We start from the raw sequence: 22,123 nt of genomic DNA on the forward strand, positions 1-22,123 counted from the left end.
TGCTTCCCATGCAAAATCATTAAAATTGTCCCCATCTATAAGCAGGAGAAACTTTATCACCCAGAGTTTGTTTAATTCCATCACCACAAAAGTGGTAGATTAAATAACAGACTATAAGCATATTTCAAACAACTTTGCCCCCATCAGGGAACAGCACCATAAGAGGTTTAGAGTCGACTGCAATTGTTATCACAGGTACCAGAGTGGCTCATGAGAATGGTCACTTATATAATGCAGTAAATGGCTGCTGCAATCTGAGGATAGACACAAAGTGCTGGAGTAACTTAGCGGGTCAGGCCGCATCTCTGGAGAAAAAGGATGGGTGAAGTCTTGGGTTGGATCCCTTTTTTTAGACTGAAAGTGGGGGAGGGGTTGGGGGAAGAGGAGGAGGAAGTAGAGGTAGAATATGGCCAGAAAAAAGAGGGGCGGCAACAGATGACCAAGGAAGGGTGGAGCTCAGAATGGCCCATTGTTAGCTGGCAAATGAGGTGATAACGAAGGGATACAGGGATGCGAACAGTGGAATTAGTTGGATGATTAGGGTGGGAAGAGAGGGAATGCAGGGCGACTTGAAATTGGAGAAATCAATGTTCATTCCACTGGGTTGTAAGCTGCCCAAGCGAAAATACAAGGTGATGTTCCTTCAATTTGTGTGTGGCCACAATCTGTCAGTGGAGGAGGCCCAGGACAGAAAAGGTCAGTATGGGAATGGGAGTTAAAATGTTTGGCAATGTCGGGACATTGTATAGGAGTGAGTGGACTTGCAGTCTATACTATATACGGCACCTCTAGGAGTGGAAGAGGAATGCAATTTCTACCCTCATTCCAAATAATAAGAATCAACCAAAGCCATCACTTACTAAGTCCCGCCAGCTGTGTCGAGATATTAGAGGCAGTAACTGGAGTGACAACAGCAGGAGAATTTGGTGTAAGATTTATTAAACTGTCCGCACTCTCTGAAACACTGGGCACCTTGAGAGAGGAAAAATAACAGTCAATTAATTTAAGACATACTAGATGTTTAATACAACTTTAAAAAAACAAAATAAACTTTGCAAACAAATCAATTTCTGAAAGCAATTGAGATCAAGTATATGGACTGGAGGAACTCAGCAGGCCAGGCAGCATCTGTGGAGGGAAACGGATGCACGATCTTTCAGATCATGACCTTTCTTTGAACTGAAGAAGGGTCCCGACCCAAAAAGGCGTCTGCCCATTTCCCTCCACATAGACCGCCTGGCATGCTGTGCTCCTTCACTACTTTGTTTGCTCAAGATTCCAGCATCTGCAGCCACTTGTGGCTTCATGTGTATGGAATCAAAGAAATCAAACAAGAAATGATGGAGGCTGGCAGATGTAATCTACAGTCCGAGATGGAAGCAAGCGTGGAGCTTGCAGACGTCATAAACCGATTATCTAATTTGTTTTGACAAATTATTACTGCTGCTTCGGTTGCTCTCTAAGGTAGTGCATTCAAAATCTTAACATAAACAATAAATTCTCCTCACCTCCCACACAAAATCAGATTCCCAAAGTACTACATCACACATAACAGATCTGTTTTCACTGAAGCATACAAAAGGAATGTCAGAGGTGGAGTGGCTGTTTCAACATATGCGAGAATATGAAAGTAAATCGCCCATTAATTATTTTTTTTAATATATTGAGTCTTCAGAACTTCTTCCGCAAAGAAGCAGAGTTTTTGAATAATTTATTTTAAGCCGAGGTAGTTAAATACTTGCTCAACAACGGATAGATGGAAAAGGCAGGACACTTCATAGTCTGATTGCATTTTTAATTTAGAAAGAGGTCAAAGTGCTATAGGAACTCAGTGGGTCAGGCATCATTTGTGGAGGGAATGGACAGGCACATTTCAGGTCATGGCACCTGTCCATTCTCTCTACAGATGCTGCCTGACCTGCTGATTTCCGTCTGAAGAAGGGTTTCGGCCCGAAACGTTGCCTGCTTCCTTCGCTCCATAGATGCTGCTGCACCCGCTGAGTTTCTCCAGCTTTTCTGTGTAACCTGCTGATTTCCTCTATCATTTGGTATTTTGCTCCAGATTCTAGCTTCTGCAGTTCCTTGCGTCTCCTGCTAAATCCACATGATCGTACATCAAACGACAGACAACATTATCTGCCTTCAGGCTAAGTTACCCTTGGTGCCGGCTCTATATTGCAGCGACTCAGCCTGCAAGAGTAAATCACTTGATTGATACTCACTCGGTTGGCAGTATTCTGTCCAGTTCTGAATCTCTCAAACCTGAAAACAGGAAAGGTCGAATCCATGAAGTGGACGTTAGGTACATAGAAACATAGAAATTAGGTGCAGGAGGTGAATGTTTAAATATTAAACCCCTTCGAGCCTGCACCGCCATTCAATCCCTTTTTCATGGCTGATCATCCAACTCAGTATCCCGTACCAAGCTAGATGCCTTCATGTTACATACCCCCTGATCCCCTTAGCCACAGGGGCCACATCCAAAACTCCCACTCTTAAATATAGCCAATGAACTGGCCTCAAACCCAGAAATCTCTCTGTGGCAGAGAGTTCCAGAGATTCACCACTCTCTGCGTGAAAACCCGTTCTTTTCATCTCGGTTTTAAAGGATTTCCCCCTTATCCTTAAGCTGTGACCCCTTGTCCTGGACTTCCCTAACATCGGGAACAATCTTCCTGCATCTAGCCTTCCTGCATTTATTTGCCTGTACGAACCGGCAAATAAATAATTCACAGGAAAGGTGCACAGGAAGGAAAAAAAAATCTCATTTTAGTGCTTTGTTAAAATGGACCAAAAGCACTTTGTGACCAAAATAGCAAAAGGTGCAGAGCCACTCATTATAGCTGAAAAGGTGTAACGCAAGGTACCTGTCATATCGAAGGAATATGTTATTGAGATTGTCATTGACATGCAACAGGTCCTCTGTCACTTGCTCGCTGGTCACTCTGGAGATGAGATCCAGGATCCTCTGTTGCATCGCTCGACATGTTCTGTTCAGCTCCTGGTGGCGGAATTGTAAATTAGATACAACTGCTATATTTTCTGTAAACGGGGGGAAAATTAGTGATAGCTAGGTGAATGTTTAAATATTAAACCCCTTTCCCTCTATTTCACAAAAGTATAGCCTCCCTTTTTCAAGAATGCCCGTCACTTGCAAATCTAAACAATGCTACCAAAGTGGTAGCTCAAGCTAGATTGTGTTCACATCTTACATCACAAATCTCCATCCACCATTGGTACCTGTTCAGCTATAACTCTGTTCAGTTTCTGCCTCCTTCATCCACTGGTCATTAAAGTGAACAATGCACAAGGATCAAACCCAGAAATCTCTGAAGAGTCTGAAGAAGGGTTTCGGCCCGAAACGTTGCCTATTTCCTTCGCTCCATAAATGCTGCTGCACCTGCTGAGTTTCTCCAGCATTTTTGGCTACCTTCGATTTTCGAGCATCTGCAGTTCCTTCTTGAACCCAGAAATTTACCAGTCTATTTGTCTCAGCTACATTCTCAAGAAACTTACTGAGCCATTGGGGAATGCTTTATATTTTACACTTGAATGGCACTCAGCTGGTAAGAGGCGGGGAGGGAGGCACTGCAAAGAGTAAGGAGAAAGTGGGTGCTTTAGCATTTACAATGTGAACTTCCAGTCAAGCCTTTCCACAAGATTCCGTTAACATCAGAAGCAGAATGCAAATGCGGTGGGCAGGATCATAATTAAAAACATTAAAAGCTTGGTATCATGATATCTGTGGAGTATTTTGTTCAGTTTTGGTCACCTTGCTACAGGAAGGATGTCATTAAGCCGGATAGTGTGCAGAGAAAATTTATGAGGATGTAACTAGGATCCAAGGGCCGAAATTTCAGGTAAAGGTTGCGCAGGCTAAGACTTTATTCCTTGGAGCGCAGGAGGCTGAGAGGTGATCTGATAGAGGTGCATAGATGACGTGATTGCACAGAATCTGTTACACAGGATAAGGGAATCAAGAACCAGAGGAAATAGGTTGCAGGTGAGAGGGGCAAAGATTTAATCAAAACCTAAGGGGCAAGTTTTTCACTTAATTTTAAAACTGAATGTCATTACAGAAGGGTGTAAACATGAACTAGCTGCCAGAGGAAGTAGTTGAGGCAGATACCAAAACAGCAATCAAGAACTAGCTTAGATGGGGCATCTTGGTGATGTGGTGATGTGGTGATGGGGGATTGTGGGTTGTCAAAGATATTTAACATACAACAAGATAGTTGTTTCAACTTTGCATCTGGCCAAAAGTTTATCACTTCCTAACCCTGCACCTTGTCCTATCCTGTTCCATTTCACTTAACATATTACAAAGTGGGCAAATGAAACTTGGGACACAGATGAACCCCAACTTAATTGATTGGCATTACAGAAGCAAGTGGATGAATGGCCTGATCTTATTTCAGATTTATATTTCACCTGCAATAGTTCAAGGTCAGAGGAATCTTCTTGACCTGGGACCATCTCGGTCAGCATTTCAGACATCACTTTGACATTACCATTAACAACATCCAGTTCACTCCGCAGTTTTGCAACCTGCAAAACACGATTTAAAAGTCAAGATCAAAGAAGTGCATATTGTCTGCCTTTTCGTTATTCTAGGTGCCTCCAACAAATACTGACTCAAGTATAAAACATTTGGCGAGCATTCTCTCTGGTGATAGCTTGGCTCACTCATGATGCAACAGTATTCAACACCAGAGAAATTATATTATATGACAGGAAAGTAAATCATTTATCACTCAGCAAGCTCCATGTTCAGTCATACCTGTAGTTGTTCAAAAGCAATGACTACATTCGGAATGTGGAATCCACTGTGATGGATGTTTATGTGAGCTTTTATGTGGTTGTATTATATTGTGAAATATGATTTGGAATTTCAGGCTTGTTGCTTTTCACTCAGTATGGCTGTATGGTAAGGTCTGTAGATGGTTTATGCATGCAACCTATAATGTAGCTACCTCAATACCACTAACCACGCCCAGTCATCTTAGTATAACTGTGATATCTTCCTCTTGCTCACAGTTATACTAAGATGACTGGGTGTGGTTAGTGGTATTGAGGTAGCTACATTATAGGTTGCATGCATAAACCATCTACAGTAACTTAAATTTCACTGTACCTTAACTGGTACATGTGACAATAAACTGACCTTGAAGCCTTAATTAATCCTAGACGTGCAGCCACGAAGCCCACTGTACTATACTTTACCTGTTCAAGGGAAGGTGTAATTCCACCCTCTGGTGATGCTACTGGAATGGGTTGTTCAGAGACGGGGAACAGTGCCGACTGCACGGCACCGGAATTCTGTGATGCTGCCGGGTCAACTTCAGGAGTGGTCTGAAAAGCAAAGCAGAAAATAAGCATCTGTAAGCAGAGAGATAGGCAATGCAAAGTTTCCAACCCGAGAAGCAGCTGCACAACAGAATAATTGCACTGTTAGAGATGTAACTGTGTTGTATTTACTTTGACCCACAAGAGATAATAAAAGTTGGAGAAGATTATATGATGATTTAACAGGCTCATTCACAGAATTAATTCATCCATAGCAGGTAGAACATTGGAGAAACAAGGAACTGTGGATGCAAGTTTACAAAAAAAAAACATAAAGTGCTGGAGTAACTCAACGGGTCAGGCAGCATCTCTGGAGAACATGGATAGGTGAGGTTTTGGGTCGGGACCCTTATTCACATTAATCTTGGGGGGTCGGGTTGGGGGGAGAGAAAGCTGGAAGAGAGGAGGGGCAGGGCACATAGCCTGGCAGGTAATAGGTTGATACAGATGAAGGGAATTTTTGATAGGCAGATTGTGGACAAAGGCCAGAAATGAAAAGACAGAAGGTGTTAGACAAAAGGATTGAAGAATTGCGATGCTAGATGAAGGAATGTGGGTGGAAGGGGAGGGAGAGGTGAAAAGTAGGTAGAGTCCCAGTGGAGTGCAGGAGAGAGAGAGGGTGAGGGGTGTTTTGTAGTCAACTAAAATTGTCCAATATATAAATACAAGTGAAATGTGGCACTCAGTATCAGGACTTAACCAAGGTGGGGCCAAATAAATCAGATTTGTGGCTGTGGAAGGAATGACTGGACTGCCATTACGTCCTTCGGGAGAGTTCAATAAAGCACGCAAAATTGAAAGTCTATTTACATTAATCTTGCAAAGGCCCATTTCTCCCAGTAAAGGTGACAATAACTGGGGGCAGTGGTTTTTATTAATGGTAAAAGGATTAAGAGTTTTGCTTTTTAAATTTAACAAATAGTATGGCCTAACCTCATTGCTTGGAAGAGATCCAGTAACACTCAATACATTTAAAATGTACCCAAATAGCCACACAGTGAACCATAAAATTCCATTGCATTGACCAAGAGCTGGAAAGTGGGATTGAAGGGCACATTTGGGCGATACAGACATTATACATCAGGATTAATCTCTTAGACACAAAATGTTGGAGTAACTCAGTGGCACAGGCAGCATCTCTGGAGGGAAGGAATGGGTGATGTTTCAGGTCGAGACCCTTCTTCAGACTGAAGCCGGATCTCGACCCAAAATGTCTCCCATTCCTTCTCTCCAGAGAAGTTGCCCATCCCGCTGAGTTACTCCAGCATTTTGTGTCTATCTTTGATTTAAACCAGCATCTGCAGTTCTTTAAGACACAAAAATTGATCTCTTCTTATGCATTTTCTGAAGAAGGGCCCCGAACCAAGCCATTCTCTCCGCAGATGCTGCCTGACCCGCTGAGTTACTCTCGCACTTTGTGTTTCACTCAATATTCCAGCATCTGCAGTTCCTCGTGTCTCCCTTCCTAATGATTATGTGGAAGTACTTTCGAAGTCATCGGATGATATTTATAACCTGAATCAGAGAAGATTTTCTCCTTAATTAGTTCTGGTGTGTAGCCTAATTACAACTTCACACTGGAAATACAATTGAAACCTGTTTGGTTAATGTACGTAATTTACACTGTCTGTGCAAGAGACAGTGGTGGTCTTGATGGGACTGCTGCTCCTAAAAGGGGTCATAGGTGCCTCATAGGAAGATCTCCAAATAATTTGTTGTCAATTTTTTTACATACAGATCTGTTTGGTTCTGTAACAAAACGAATGCTTAATAAAAATAGCCCATAGCACAAATGTTGAAAGGCACATGGGTTTTTTTTTAATACTCTTGAATATCTCAAATCACAGTACATCAATAGAAAATATATATTTGAAACTGCAGTTACTGTGATGTTATGGGGAAAAGCAGAAGTGAGAAGTTCAAACAGCAGTCGGAGTTTGAGGTTAAACATCCTCCACAACACCAGGACTAACTCAAAATGATATATTTTACATACAATTCTCTCCACACTCATTTTGGGAAACAGTTCCATACTTTTAAAGAGCTTGAGTGAGTTACTCCTCAGATGTTCTCAGTTCTTTGATAGGCTGGGACTCATCGACCTTCCTACAAGCTGCACATTGGGTACATGAACGGGAACATTTCTTGTTTGGGCGGAGATGTTGCAGAATAAGATACAGGTCACTGGAGCTATCTAAAAGAGTCAGCGGAATACTCAAACTTTCAACAACATTGAGGTCTATATATTTAGAAATCTGTGATGCAACATCAGCACAAAACGGTTTGTCCAAGGCCATTAACACATCGGGAAAGGCTGAAGAAAGCAACTTTTTTCAATATAAACGCACAGTAGCGCAACCGGTAGAGCCACTGCCTCACAAGGCCATAGACCCAGGGTTCAATCCAGACCTCGGGTGTTGTCTGTGTGGAGTTTGCATGTTCAATCTGAGACCCCGTGGGTTTCCTCCCACATCCCAAAGGGGTTTGTAGGTAAATAGGCCTCTGTAAATTGCCCCTGGTGCATAGGAAGTGAGATAACACAGACTGCTGGAGTAACAGTCTCAACCCGAAACGTTACCCATTCCCTCTCTTCAGAGATGCTGCCTGTCCCGCTGAGTTACTCCAGCATTTTGTGTCGATCTTTGAGATAACACAGAACTATATCGATAGTCGACGTGGAATTGATGGGCCGAAGGACCTGTTTCCATGCTGTATCTCCCTCTTCTTCTCTGAGCAGACGGAACACTTATTCTCTCGTCACTCCTGTCTTCCTGCAGGTTTGAAAAGACATGGATGTGCCCCCTGCTGGCAATTCATGGAAGAATCCACAGAGCATCTACACTAGATTCTACAGTTTGCTCCCTCGATAAGCATCAAACTCATCCAGACAACCATTCTTTCTCACTGATGGCTAATCGTGCCAATCTCCTTCCTGTTGTGTTTAATTCACTTATCAGTGTTGCTTTGGACCAAAAAGCACAACAAAGAACGTAGAACAGTACAGCACAGACACAGGCCCGACGATCTACAATATCCGCATCAAATATGCTGCCAAGCTAAACTAATCTCCTCTGGCTACATGTGATCTATACCCCTCCATTCCCAGCATATCCAAGTGCCTATCCAAATGCCTCTTAATGCCATTATCGTATCTGCCTCCACCAGCACCCCTGGCAGCACGTTCCAATCATCCAGCGCTCTCTGTGTAAAAAAAACCTGTCCAGCACATCTCCTTTACATTTTGCCCCCGCTGACCTAAAAGCAGTCTTTGGGACTTCCACCTGGGAAAGATACTCCGACTGTCTACCCTATCTGTGTCCCTCATCATTTTATGAATGACAATCATTCAGCTCTCTATATTTCCCTGCAGAATGCGAGTTTGTGAATGAGATCTTTGCCATCCATAATCTTAAAAGTAATTTTGATAACATTTTGGTTATATTCAATATCATTTTTACTAACGTTATCCACTTTGTGAACAGATGGTTGGTGTGGACTCAATGGGCCGAAGGGCCTGTTTCCACGCTGTCTCTCAAAACTAAACTTATCTTTAGCAAACTTATGATTGCCACATCAAATGACCCACAATGCTGTCTAATCTCAAGAGTGAAGCTAATTTCTCCTCCATAATAGCTTCAAGCCTGTCTTGGCCATTAGACTGATTGCCTGTTCAAATGATCTCATGGTGGCAAAACAGCTGATCAAAAAAAATTCCCTTTCCCTATTCCCTAGCTGGCATTTTAAATGTTTCCGTCCCCTCCTCCATCCTTCCAAAACATGGTTATCAACCATCTCCTTGAACATCTCACACTTGACATGATGGCCTGACAAAATGCAAACCCAGTTGCAAAGACGTAGATCATAAGCTGTTTTGCTCTCCAAATAATTATTGCAGCACTGGGAGACTCAAATCAGTCACAAATGATCCGTCTGACCAGTTTACACCTGCAGGTTTTGTTAGAATCAATGCTGTTGTCAAATATCCACATCATCAAAAGCCGAAATCATTAAATGCTAAAGATATTCAGACCCTACCAAACCAACTTAGTTTAAGGATTTTAACTGTTCACTAGCCCATTAAATCAACAGAGGGGTAGACACTAAACAGAATTCAGCTTATACCTTTCTAACTTCAAGTAACCCTTGCTTTTGCTCTTTCTCCATCCCTCCCCCCTCTTTCTCCATCCCTCCCCTTCCCAGTTCTCAGACCAGTCTGACTGTCCCTGATTACATTTTATCTCTCTTTGCTTTGTTGTCACCTTCTCCTAGCTAACAATGATCTATTCTACATTTACCTTGATCTCTCCCCCCTTTGATGTCTGGTTCTCACACCTGACACTTCCTTATCTCTGTATCTCCCCCTCTCCTGTCTAAAGAAGGGTCTTGACCCGAAACGTCACCCATTCCTTCTCTCCAGAGATGCTGCATGTTCTGCTGAGTTACTCCAGCTTTTTGTGTCTATCCTCGGTTTAAACCAGTATCTGCATCTCCTACCCACACATTCATCTCATACTTACTCTCTGAGGCGTGTGGATGGGAGACAATGCATCAAGATCAGTCATAGGGAACTCTAGTCCCTTTCTCCTCAGTTCTTCATAAACAGTCACAACGCCTGTGAGATCTGGAGTACTCCGGAAAGCATCAGCCCAAGCCTGCACCCAAAGTTAAAAACATTGGATTAACATTTTTACATATTTCTTAAACATGTCTGCTTTTATCTTTAACCATCTCTCATCATGGGACAGATACATCACAGCTTTCAAACTAAATTACCCGTCCCACTGATAAAGTGCCAGTGAGGGTATCTGTACACAATGGCATCGGTTTATGGGGACAATTTATGGGGATGTTATAGGAGCTGAATTAGTCCATGTGGGCCATCAAGTCTGCTCTGTCATTCAATCATGGCTGGTCTATCTTTCCCTCTCAACTCCATTCTCCTGCCTACTCCCCATAATCCCGTACCAATCTCCGCCTTAAAAATATTAATTGACATGGCCTCCTCAGCCTTCTGTTAGGAGAATGTGCAACTCATTCATTATTTTGATCGATTGTTAGCCAACACTACGGAGGCGAGAATCAAAATGTGGAATTATATGAGAATTTGCAAAAACAAATCTGGAATATCTAAGATTTTTGCATTGATGATTGTCATTAGTTGTCTAGGATTTACACCATTCCTGCCTCTTCCACGTTACATGGTTACAAAATAAGCGAGCTGGCAATTTGGAGCAGTTTAAGCATAATGCTCTGATCACTCTATGGGTTGTGGATCAGTTGGTCTGCTGTTATCGATTTGTACAATAGACAATAGACAATAGGTGCAGGAGTAGGCCATTTGGCCCTTTGAGCCAGCACCGCCATTCAATGTGATCATGGCTGATCATCCCCAATCAGTACCCCGTTCCTGCCTTCTCCCCATATCCCCTGACTCCGCTAAGTTTAAGAGACCTCTAATGATCTCTGCCAATTGATTAAATATTGCAGACAGCTATGAACTATAGGTGTCTCTTACCTGGATTAAACTCAGCACTTTATCCTGCACTATATTGGGTGGATTATTCTTGGGCAGAATGGTTTTCACGAGCACATCCTCCACAAAGTCACGACTGGCCACCAGCACGTGGAATCGGTGGCCACAGTTTTTCACACAGGTCTCTAGAACCTGTATTTGTAAAAAAAAGAGACAAATCTAAACTTAGAACACCTTGATTCACAGAGCACCAATTAATTTGCCATTACAATGCTCTTAACACAAATGATTTTAAGTTAAAGGCAAAACACAAGACCAACCGTCAGGCACAACATCACTTCCCGGAAGTTTTTGTTTCCCGAAAGCCTCTTCTTCAAGGCCCTGATCGCATCCTTTGGTCTGAGGAACAAAGCAAAGATCTATTTAGAAAGAGAAGGCAAAAATACTTGATTGCTGAATTTCTTTGAGAATGAATTGATGATTTAAATAATAACCGCCAAGCTCAAGATAACACAAAATTGATTCCCATGGTCATGAAGAAGTGTCAGCACTAAATATTCATATTTCATTCATTCATTTGCATATCACTAGCAACAATGGCATCTACTATCCATCCCTAATTGCCCCAAATTGTGGAGGCAATTGATCTATCAGTCACTCACAATCCATAAAAATGGAGTGCAAGTAAGTAATCACTGATGCCAAGGAACTGTTCAAACAGTAAAGGGTTGCAAGGATATCCGTAGCTACCCAGAAAAACAACAAAGGGCAAATGGGTACATGGAGAAATAATTGACAAAGCTGCAATTCTACATTAATATATACTGGTGAGAAATTGCTGCTGCTTTTCAACTAAATCGCTTAATAGATATTTTGTTCACTTTTGGTCTTAAATGAATTGAGTCATCAGGAGTATGAAGGCAGAATATTTATAAGTTATGAAACAGTCGTTCAGGGTAGACAAAAGTGCTTTGTTCCATAGATGCTGCTGCACCCACTGAGTTTCACCAGCAATTTTGTCTACCTTCGATTTTCCAGCATCTGCAGTTCCTTCTTAAACAAACCGTTGTTCAGAATCGTCTGAAGAAGGGTTTCGACCCGAAGCATTGCCTAGCTCCTTCTCTCCATATATGCTCTCCTCACCCGCTGAGTTTCTCCAGCATTTTTGTCTACCTTCAGAATCCAAAGCTCTCTAGTGCAGTGATAACCAACTATAATTAGACCACTCATCAACAGATGAAGGCATGGAAAACTTAATTTAACATTGCAAATACTGATAATGAACAAGTATGTCAAGAATGCAAACAAACGTGCTAAAGCAGACTTTCATGGGCGTTTCCAGTTTTAACCCTACAATTTTCTAAAAATATCCTTCACACCCAATGTTTATTACCAGATTTGTGTGTACAATGGACCTGCCAATTCCATAAAAAAACATTGCAATAAATGACTAAATATAAAAAACAAGTATCACACATCTGACATTCATAACACTTTAATGATCAAATTTTGAACTTTCTCCTCAGGCATCCTCAGTCTAAGGTAAATTCATCATGGAGCAATATTTCAGTGACTCTCATTTCTCAAATCAACAGCTTTATTCATGGGCCAACGTGCCAAATGGTGCTGTGATCCCTACTTCATCCTTCTTGATTGGCCATGGGGATGTTTCTCCATGTATGGGCCATCTGATACAAATGAAGATTTCAATTAAGTTGGTTTGTCATTCGAGTGGATGGTTTTTCTATGCTTGATCAACATTGATTAGTCTTGATGTTGAAGTAAATAATAAGGATAAGGATAGAATGTTCTAAACTGTCACTAGAACCGACTGCATTCACACGGAGCAGGTGCATTCCTCTAGAATAAACCAAGTTGTTTATTACTTTGAAAAGATCAAAACACAGTGATCCAAAGGGGAATTGCAGTTGGGGTAAACAAGATTCACAATAACACGAAAGCCGAACGTTTAACAAAAATCTTTTCAACTCCCCCTTTGGATATATTAAGAAAGGCTTCTCTCAAGCCCAAAACTAGGGTTGGGGAATGAGAATAAATATCAGTCAGTTATGAAATACCTGGTGCAAGCAACTCGTACGTGAAATTTAGAATTGCTATGCTCTTAATGAAGGGAAGCATTTTTATCCCCAAACCAAGGGGAAGCATCTTTGGAAAACAAATTATAAATTCCATAAGGGCAAATTTGTACAAATTGAACGCAGGCCTGTATTTATGGGTATAGTAACATGATGGTTATACTGATGGAATTATACACAACACTTGGACCAGTCACCATTCTCATATTGCTTCATGGCAGTAAAGTAAATTGAATTCAGCTAATTAAGTAATTCCAAAAGCCTTCAAACTGTGATTAAAACCCAAGAATCACTAACTCCCTCGAATTTAAGGAAATCTGCTGCCCACCTTCGGAGTGTGACTGAAACACGGTGAACAAGATCTTCTATTGAATGGGCTCGGAAATGGCCCAACAAGCCACTTAGGATTGTGTGATAAACATTAGCCTTACTAGAGGCAGCACATTCTGAATACGAATCAACAAAGCTCTGGTTCCACACCCTTACAAATATTACCCCTACTTCTCCCTCCATTCATAAACCCAGCAACCCTCTCCTAAACAATTTTTATCATTGGTATTGGTGATGACTTGTCAACATATTGTCACATGTACCAAGATACAATGAAAAGGGCTGTTTGCGTGCAACTCGGTAAAATCAACCTACTCCAGAGTATAATCAAAGCCACACACAAGTACAATAGGTAAATCATGGATTAAAATGCAGAGGGCAGAATATATTGTTACAGCGTTACAGCTACAGAGAAAGTGTAAATAAAAACAATTGCAAGTGGCGCAATGAAGTAGGTTGGGAGATCGGGAATATGTTGTTTAAACAGACTCTTAAATGAGCATCATCCATCCCACCATCCACCCAACAACATCTCTGGTTTCAACGACTCTACTTCGTTATGTTGACAAATACTCTCTTGAACTTCCACAGGTGTACAGTAGAGAGCATATTGACTGGTTGCCTCAAAAAGGCAGCCAGCATTATCAGTGACCCACACCACCTTGGCCACGCTCTCATTTCACTCCTGCCTTTGGGGAGAAGGCATTGGAGCCTGAAAACTATAATAAATAGGTTCAGTCTGAAGAAGGGTTTCAGCCTGAAACGTTGCCTATCTCCATAGATGTTGCTGCACCCGCTGAGTTTCTCCAGCATTGTTGTGTACCTTCGATTTTCCAGCACCTGCAGTTCCTTCTTAAACAGGTTCAGGAGCAGCTTCTTCCCAACAACCATCTGGCTATTAAACACTACAGCCTCCAACTAAGCTCCAACCTACACAGACTTGGAGGCATTGTATTTGTCTTTGCAACTATTACTGTTTGTTATTTTATACACTGAATTTGAAGGGTGTGTTCTATTGCATTCTTCTGTATTACTCACCCTTCCTCAGTTTCATTGATGATATCACATATCTCTATGTTGAGGCCCCAATCCTCGACTTGCAAAGTTCCATCTGTTGCCTGTTCTATTAAAAAAAGGAAAGCACATGAGAAACCACCTTAAATGATTGAAAGGATTAGCAAGGCAGAGCTATTCCGAGTCCTGTTATGCCGAATATTGAGCAAACACTTCAATCTTTTATAGATTGTATCATTGCACGGATGAATGTTTGCCAGAAAACATTTACACTCATTTTCCCTTTGCAATATTTTCATTGTTTCGTCTCACAAGGCGGGATTTCCTTCCCTCCTGCTGATATTTGCACAGGCACTTGGATACGACTCCAAGGACACCATGAGGTACCTTATGATAGCTCATTCTTGATGGTCATATTCTTGGGTAATCCTCTCATGTTAAACTGTTATATCCATGCCATACACTGATGTCTGAGATCTACATCTAATAAGCATTATATGATGTATAGATATTAGTATCAGGAATTTGAGTTCATTTTCCTTCTCCATCTATCTATATATTAAAACTCTGTGTGTGTGTGTGTGTGGGCGGGTGTATGTCAGATTCGGCCTTTGATTCCTTGGTCCGCCAGTACCACACGCTGAATCTACGTCATTTTTTCCATTTCGCTAGTTAATTCTCTTTTACATTCACAGATTCACTCCTCAAAACATTTAGGCTTTTTTATGGACCCTTTTATTAATAAAATCCCCCCCCCCCCACTCATTCATTTTGTCAATATACAAGACTTACAACTCCTTCAGACCTTTCGCATCCTCAGATCAACCTTGAAGTGCCTTATCACAAATAAAACTTCTCAAAGAGAACGTGACCAGAACACCTGACCTTCAAATAATGGTGGTTGAGGGATATAGTTAGTCAGGATAATGGTATCTATTCCACTAATCTTCTTCAAAATTGTAACGTGCAACCTTTCCCATCCAGCCAAGTACAAAAATTGAGTCCCGATTTCAAATTCTCAACCGAAAGTATTAGACAATGCAACACACTCAGTTACTTCCGCAGAGCATCATTTTGTAATTTATCCACAGGTCTGCAAGATATTGTTGCCATAACTGGTCTCTGAACCAGATGGTTACCTGGAAAACACAGGAAATGCAACGTGGAGCATAAATAAAGGGGCTCTATTACATGCCAGATGTCAACTCATTGTAATTCAAGAAAAGGGTGGGCATGAATGATTTATGTAGGAAAATGCAGAACAATAATAAATAAGTCTGTGTTCCAGGAATTTCATCAGGGGCCAGCTTCACTGGAGTTAACTTTCCCTACGCCTTCTTTGCCCATCACACCTTTCGAGATTTGCATCCTTTCCAACCCTGGAATTGAAAAGGCTCAGGAGGAATCCTTCTCCATCTGAGTCCTGGTCTTTAAGTTCTCCCTGGCTTCCCCTGGAGTGTCAAAGCCTGGTACATACGTGAGGGTAAAATGGAAGTGTGGGCATCTGCTTATCTCCTTTCCATATTAAGGAATTAAAAGTGCATTGTGCTGGTTCTGTGATAGCAAGTCAGATTCCAAGATGGCGGCGCTGCCTTAGCAGCTGCGGCTCGCCTGCAGTCCGTCTGTTAATTTTCTTTTTTTTGTTGTCCTTTTGTCCTGTTTTAGTTAATTTTTGATTTATTAGGTTGTGTATGTGTGTATGTGGGGGGGAGAAACATGTTTTTGGTCTCTTCCTTTGGGGGATGCGAATTCTCTTGTCGTATCCCCCGTCTCCGCCTGCGCCGAGGCCTAATAGCGGAGCTGGCGGCCTCGGAGCTGGGGCATTGTTCCAGCGGCAGCGGTCCGACTCCGGAGCTGTGGTGTTCCGACAGCAGCGGCGACCCGGCCTCGGAGCTGGAGCAGCAGCAGCGGCCACCCGGCCTCGGAGCTGGGGCAGCGGCGACAGACCTCGGAGCTGGGGCAGCGGCAGCCGCAGCGGCGACCCGGCCTCGGAGCTGGGGCAGTGTTCCGGCGGCGGCGGCCACCCGATTCGACCGCGGGCCCAGTGGACGACATCGGCGGAAGCTCGCAGGTCACAGGTTGGTGACCTGTTCTCCGAAGCTCCCGCAACAACAGCTGCGTCCGCTGGACTGGAGGGCCGCAGCTTCGGCAGCTTCGACCACCCCGGGCCGCGGAGTAGAACCGGCCCGTTCGCGGAGCTCGGATTCAGCTGCGGGACTGACATTACTTACCATGGGTCACAACATCTGAAGCCTGGATCGCCTCGGCGCAGAGGGAGAATAAGAAGGGATGAGACAAAGTCTTAAGACTTTTGCCTTTCATCACAGTGAGGAGGTGCCTGGTGAACTCACTGTGGTGGATGTTAATTTGTGTTTATTGTGTGTTTTTGTCATTTTCACTATATGGCAACAAAATTTCGTTCAGACCGCAAGGTCTGAGTGACAATAAAGGCTAATTTGATTTGATTTGATTTGAATTTGATTTGAGTCTTGAGGTTCTCACTTATCTCTTGGGGAACTAAAAGAACATTTTTATTTTTATTTCAAGAGTTGAACACCCTGCAAGGACTGCATTCCTGTTGCATTTCCTTTCTGGAATCTCTTGCCATGTTCTCTCAGCTAATAAGCTCCTGACTTGGAGAGTCGCGCAGGATGGTGATGTTAATATCAGGGCAGCTAAGATCTTGGGCAATGATGAGGAATGATGCTCAGGTTTACCAGGAGGGGTAGGATGTTCCAGGTTCCAAACTTGACACTGAATAGCAAAACCTCATGCATTAATCTCTCTCACCAGCTATCACATACACTTGACATTGGTCTTCATCTGATCGTAAATAGACCCAAGATAGTTGGATACCAGGCTCTGGTGCACAGGTATAACATACAAATCTGCTTCCCAAAATCTTCCAAATCCATTTGCAAGAGAAATGAATCAACATCAGTTTCCTCCCCAAGCCAACATGCCTAGCCAGCATCACAGCTTGAATGACACTCAACAGCTCCCATGGGCAGGCTGTATCACTTACATGCCTCATACCAGACTCCTGAACCTGGCACACTACTCAAAATACAGGATAACAAGAGATCTCCAGGAGGATACAGCAAAAACGTCACGCAACTCAGGGTACTTCCTGGATCTTGACCATTTAAAAATCTGGACTCTTTCAGTCAGGAGTATGCGACTTATCTGCTTCATCAAAATCTCATGTCCACCTGCGACAGAGTCTATGAATTCTTCAGCCTCCTCATAACCAAAATGGAAGGTAATCAATCATCCTTGCTCAAGGGAATGTCGAAGAAGTAACATTATGTCCCAGAGTTTGGAAATGAAGTATAATCTCAGAAGACTTAATACACTGGTAAACACGCAGTGCATAAAGAGAGTAACACTACAAGGCCAAGCAGGTCAGAGTGGATCAATGTACATGTACTGCTGGTCTTTCCCGGGTGCCCACAAATCGATACTGTCTGATTAAAGTCAGCTCTTGGTATTTTTCTCCCCCATTTAGAAGAATCATGCTGAGAAAAAAAAAAACATTAACTGGTATTTCTAGACTCTACTCCACAGAGCCCAATGTGTGCTGAAGGTCCAGATATAGTGACTGGTTTTCTGACAAGAAACAGCCAAGGAAAACCTCACGGTAATGTGAAATATACCATGGGGTATTCTGCCGAGATTTGATAATCACAACACAAAACAGTGATATTTATGAACTCTCAAAGGTATGGAAAGGAGATGCTAGTCTAAAAGAAACAAAAATCTTATAAAGCCTAGTAGTTCAAAGAACCAATTAGAGTGATTGAATGCACAGCATTTGCACCTGATTAGTTTAAAAATAATACTGCTCAAATAATTTGGTATCTTAATTATGCAGGAAAAATAAGATCAAAAAGGAATCTGCCTTAACTAACCCCTAATTACATTATTAAGTATCCAGACCCTTGTTCACATCAATTACAAAACAAGATCTCCTAGCCAACAATGATCTATTCTATGTTTAAGAGGGAACTGCAGATGCTGGAGAATCGAAGGTTACACAAAAAAGCTGGAGAAACTCAGCGGGTGCAGCAGCATCTATGGAGCGAAGGAAATACTATTTCCTTCGCTCCATAGATGCTGCTGCACCCGCTGAGCTTCTCCAGCTTTTTTGTGTAACCAATGATCTATTCTACATTTTCCTGATTGACATCCCCTTTGATGTCTCATTTTCACACCTTACACTTCCATACCTCTGTGTCTCACTCTCCCCTGACTCTCAGTCTGAAGAAGGGTCTCGACCCGAAACGTCACCCGTTCCTTCTATCCAAAGATGCTGCCTGTCTCGCTGCGTTACTCCAGCATTTTGTGTCTATCTTAAAACATACAGCCACGACAGCTGGTGGTCCACTGCTCCCATGTGATGAACTGAGTTTCTTCCTCAGTATCCTGAGGATATTCCTGGGTATCCCGACTCATAGTTATCCCTCAATCAGCAGCACTAAGAATATTTGCTCATTATCACATTTGGAGATGTTCACTGTGTGCTAGTTTACTGCCACAATTCTGATATCAATAACCCAGCAGTTCAAAAGTATTTCATTGTCACAGGAATCTTGGAATGTCCTAAGGCATGAAATTTAAGTGTGGGTATCTGCTTGCCTCCTTCCTCTATTAAGGAATTGAATAGGTTCTTTGTCACACGTAATGTTGACGATCTTGGGAATTTGTCACGCATGTTGAGTTTCTTGAGAATCACTCAACCAGCAAGCAGAAAATAATCCATCATACTGTACTGTACTCCTGACTGGTGCCTTGTAGATAGTAGGGCACAAAGAATACAAAAGTTGAGAGAAGATTAAAGAGAAAACTCCAGAACTGAATGCCCCGATCGCTGGAGGCACGGGTAGCAAAGGAAGTGGTTAACATAAAGGCCAGGAAAGAAAGAGCTCTTGAGCTCTTGGAAGGTTGCATGGCAAGAGGAAATCACAGAGAAAATAAGGTGAAAAGTCGGGAGAGATTTGAAAACACAGGCAAGCACTTTTCAAGTGAAACATGGCTGAAACAGCAGACAAAATGGGTCAGTGAAAAAACATGGGTAATGTGCAAATTTGGACATTGGCAGCAGTGTGTTAAAATGATCCAAAAATTGTGAACAGGAAGATAAGAGGCAGGGGCAAAAGAATTCCATAATAGTCAAGGTTTAAGATGGCAAATGTGTAGAAAATGGTTTCAGTAGCTGATGAATCCTACTGCAAAGGCACATGAACTTAAATTTCTTAATAGCATGGAAGGATCCGAACATCTCCAACTTATTAATTCAGTTCTTAACTACTGTACTATGTTACCAAACCCTGAGTAAGTAGCTATTGGGACAGATGGATTATGAGATCAGTTAAAAGCAGGAGAGTAATGCACAGAAGTAGGGGGATTTACTGAGGAAAATTAATAGCTTGGAGTTCTAGGCAGTAGAGAAATATATCCAATGATGGAACAATTAAAATGGGACACTCAAGAGATGAGAACTATTGTGCAAGGAAACAAAATAAAAAATGCAAAACAAGTACATTTTCTGAAAATATGTTCACTAGGAACATGCATACAAAGATTATTCTCTCTTCCAAGAGAATATATTTCTTGCACAGAATTAGAGATCAACTGTGGCAGAACACCATCGAATATATCTTGGCAAACTAAATGTGTAGAAGGAGATCCTATAATCATTCATAATTGTACTGGCTTTATTATAAAGAGGACATACCAGATCCACTGCAGCAAATAGCAAACTAGTTAAAAGAGCACCCATCAAAACATTACTGTTGCACATTGCAATTATGTTGCTTGAAGAAATAACATAGATGACAGAAGTGTATAACGTAGATGGCAGAATGATACTTTTTATAATTAATAAGAATTTCTTTGTTGCTGGCATCACTAAAGACGCAAGTATTTACTGTCCATCAGACATTTTAGTTTTAAAATCTCAAGATGACATATTGGAGAATCTGGTACTGGCATCTCCCAACCCCTGCACCAGGAAAAATGTGAAAAAGAGCACGCAGAGAAAAACCCCTGTGGCCACAGGGAGAACATGCAAACTCCACACAGACAGCATCTGTCATCAGGATCGAACCCAGATGTCTATCAGCTGCGCCACTGTGCCAATTTTCCACCAAGGAGGGCTGTAATGCCAGACACAGTCAAGATAGATGTTTTTCATCAAAGGGAATCTAGGAATATAGGGTTGATACAGGAATGCAGCACTCATAGTAATACGTAAAATGCTGAAGCAGACACAGGGGGTTGTGGAAAAAGTGATCTGTGCCCTTGTTGAAGAATTAAGTGCTGCATGCAGAGACTGGTGGAGTGAAAGGCAAGAACTGTGGGAAATCTCCCCCTGTTCTGTCTAGGTGAGATTGGGTGGGAGCAGAAGTGCAGAACATAGATGAAATACTGATGAGGGCTTGGTCAAATCACAGTGGGGGAGAGGAGTCGAGTTTCCTGAAAAAAGGGAGTCATTTCAGACTCATCAAGAACAGACAAAGCAGAGACAGGAAAACTGAAAGGGACAGTGTCCTTACAATCATGGGAGCTAGCTGTGAGAGTCATTGATATTAGTGGATTGTTTGTCTTCTGAGATGGAGACAGATGTCAAGAAAATGCAAGTGGTTTCAGAAATGGTCCAATTTAATTTGGGGGCAAGGTAGAAGTGAGTGGTAAAGCTGATGAAATTGAGGAATTCTGCACCAGTGCAGGAGGCAGCACCAATGCAAACATTGATGCAGTAGCGAAGGAATTGGGGAATGGTGTCGGAGTCGGCTTGAAACAAAGACAGCTTCATATAGGCAACAAAGCAGGCAAAGCTAGGCTTTTGTTTACTATAAATCTGACAGGCCTCCTTACAAGGACATAGCAAAGTGGTTTAAAGAACCTACCTGCACAGTAGCTTATTGCAACAGCAGCTAACCATGGAGTTATAGACTCTAACTCTAATCTAGTGAAAGATTTAATAATTTAAAAGTAAAATCAAGAAGAATCTATTGACCATTAAATATTAATTTATCTGGTCCTGTTCACTGGGTATACAATGTGCCTGCATTTAGTGAAAAAACTCTGGATGTTGGGTGCAATGCTGGTAGCATGGAAATAGAGGCCTGCAAAGCTAGGAAGGAAAAATAGGAGGGGGAAGGATTAGTTGGGACAGCCTTTTCAAAGATATAACAGATGCAATGGGCTAAACAGTCTACTGCACTGTGAATACACACTTTCCCTCTCCTACATTCAAACTTTACCTTTGGTTAGTCTTGTATATGATCATAGCTTTCATAGCTTCTAATTTTTCACACAATCAGCTTCAATGGAGGTCATGATGGAAGGAAATAAATAAATCAAATGTCTGGAGACCCATAATGGCCTTTTAATTAACATGCTGACTCGGGACTTATTGCTCATTAACAGTAACGCCACAAGTCCCAACTGCAATGGAGACATTTAGGTAATTTCCCCCATCAGAAACACCTGGAAATTGCACTGCTGACATTTATAGTTGTAGTACAGTTGAAGTCTCCACATTCAAGGATATTGCTGCCACTAGAAAGGTAGCTATCTGGAATGATTTCTGGGAGAGGAGATTGGTGCACGAAGAAAGGTTGAATAGGTTAGATCTATACTCATCATTCACAAACAATACATGGTTATAATCAAATAAAATATTCTGAGGAGAATGCCTAACTGGAAGATGGGAAGTTATTTTCTCTTGTGGGAGCATAGTTTCAGAATAAAGTGTTGCCTATCTTAGATGTAGATGGAGAGGAATTTCCCATCTCAAAGGGTCAGGTCAAGTCAACAGTCATGAGATTTTGTCATGTCCCGAAATGAAACAGTGAAA

At 42.0% G+C, this 22,123-nt stretch overlaps 1 protein-coding gene across 3 annotated transcripts in view; it reads right to left on the reverse strand.

Moving 5' to 3' along the window:
* LOC129713882 (TOM1-like protein 2) overlaps positions 1-22,123 on the reverse strand; it is a 40,812-nt gene that overhangs the window by 17,111 nt on the left and 1,578 nt on the right. For all 3 annotated transcript variants that reach the window (XM_055663242.1, XM_055663241.1, XM_055663240.1), the window contains exons 2-10: positions 14,284-14,368; positions 11,140-11,218; positions 10,862-11,011; positions 9,864-9,998; positions 5,224-5,352; positions 4,432-4,548; positions 2,868-3,001; positions 2,223-2,262; positions 861-972 (exon numbers count right to left, since the gene is read on the reverse strand). In XM_055663242.1, coding sequence (XP_055519217.1) covers positions 861-972; positions 2,223-2,262; positions 2,868-3,001; positions 4,432-4,548; positions 5,224-5,352; positions 9,864-9,998; positions 10,862-11,011; positions 11,140-11,218; positions 14,284-14,368 — 981 coding nt within the window. The remainder of the gene's footprint in view (positions 1-860; positions 973-2,222; positions 2,263-2,867; positions 3,002-4,431; positions 4,549-5,223; positions 5,353-9,863; positions 9,999-10,861; positions 11,012-11,139; positions 11,219-14,283; positions 14,369-22,123) is intronic.

This window comes from Leucoraja erinacea, chromosome 37 (genome assembly GCF_028641065.1).
Source record: "Leucoraja erinacea ecotype New England chromosome 37, Leri_hhj_1, whole genome shotgun sequence".
Classification (NCBI taxonomy): domain Eukaryota; kingdom Metazoa; phylum Chordata; class Chondrichthyes; order Rajiformes; family Rajidae; genus Leucoraja; species Leucoraja erinaceus.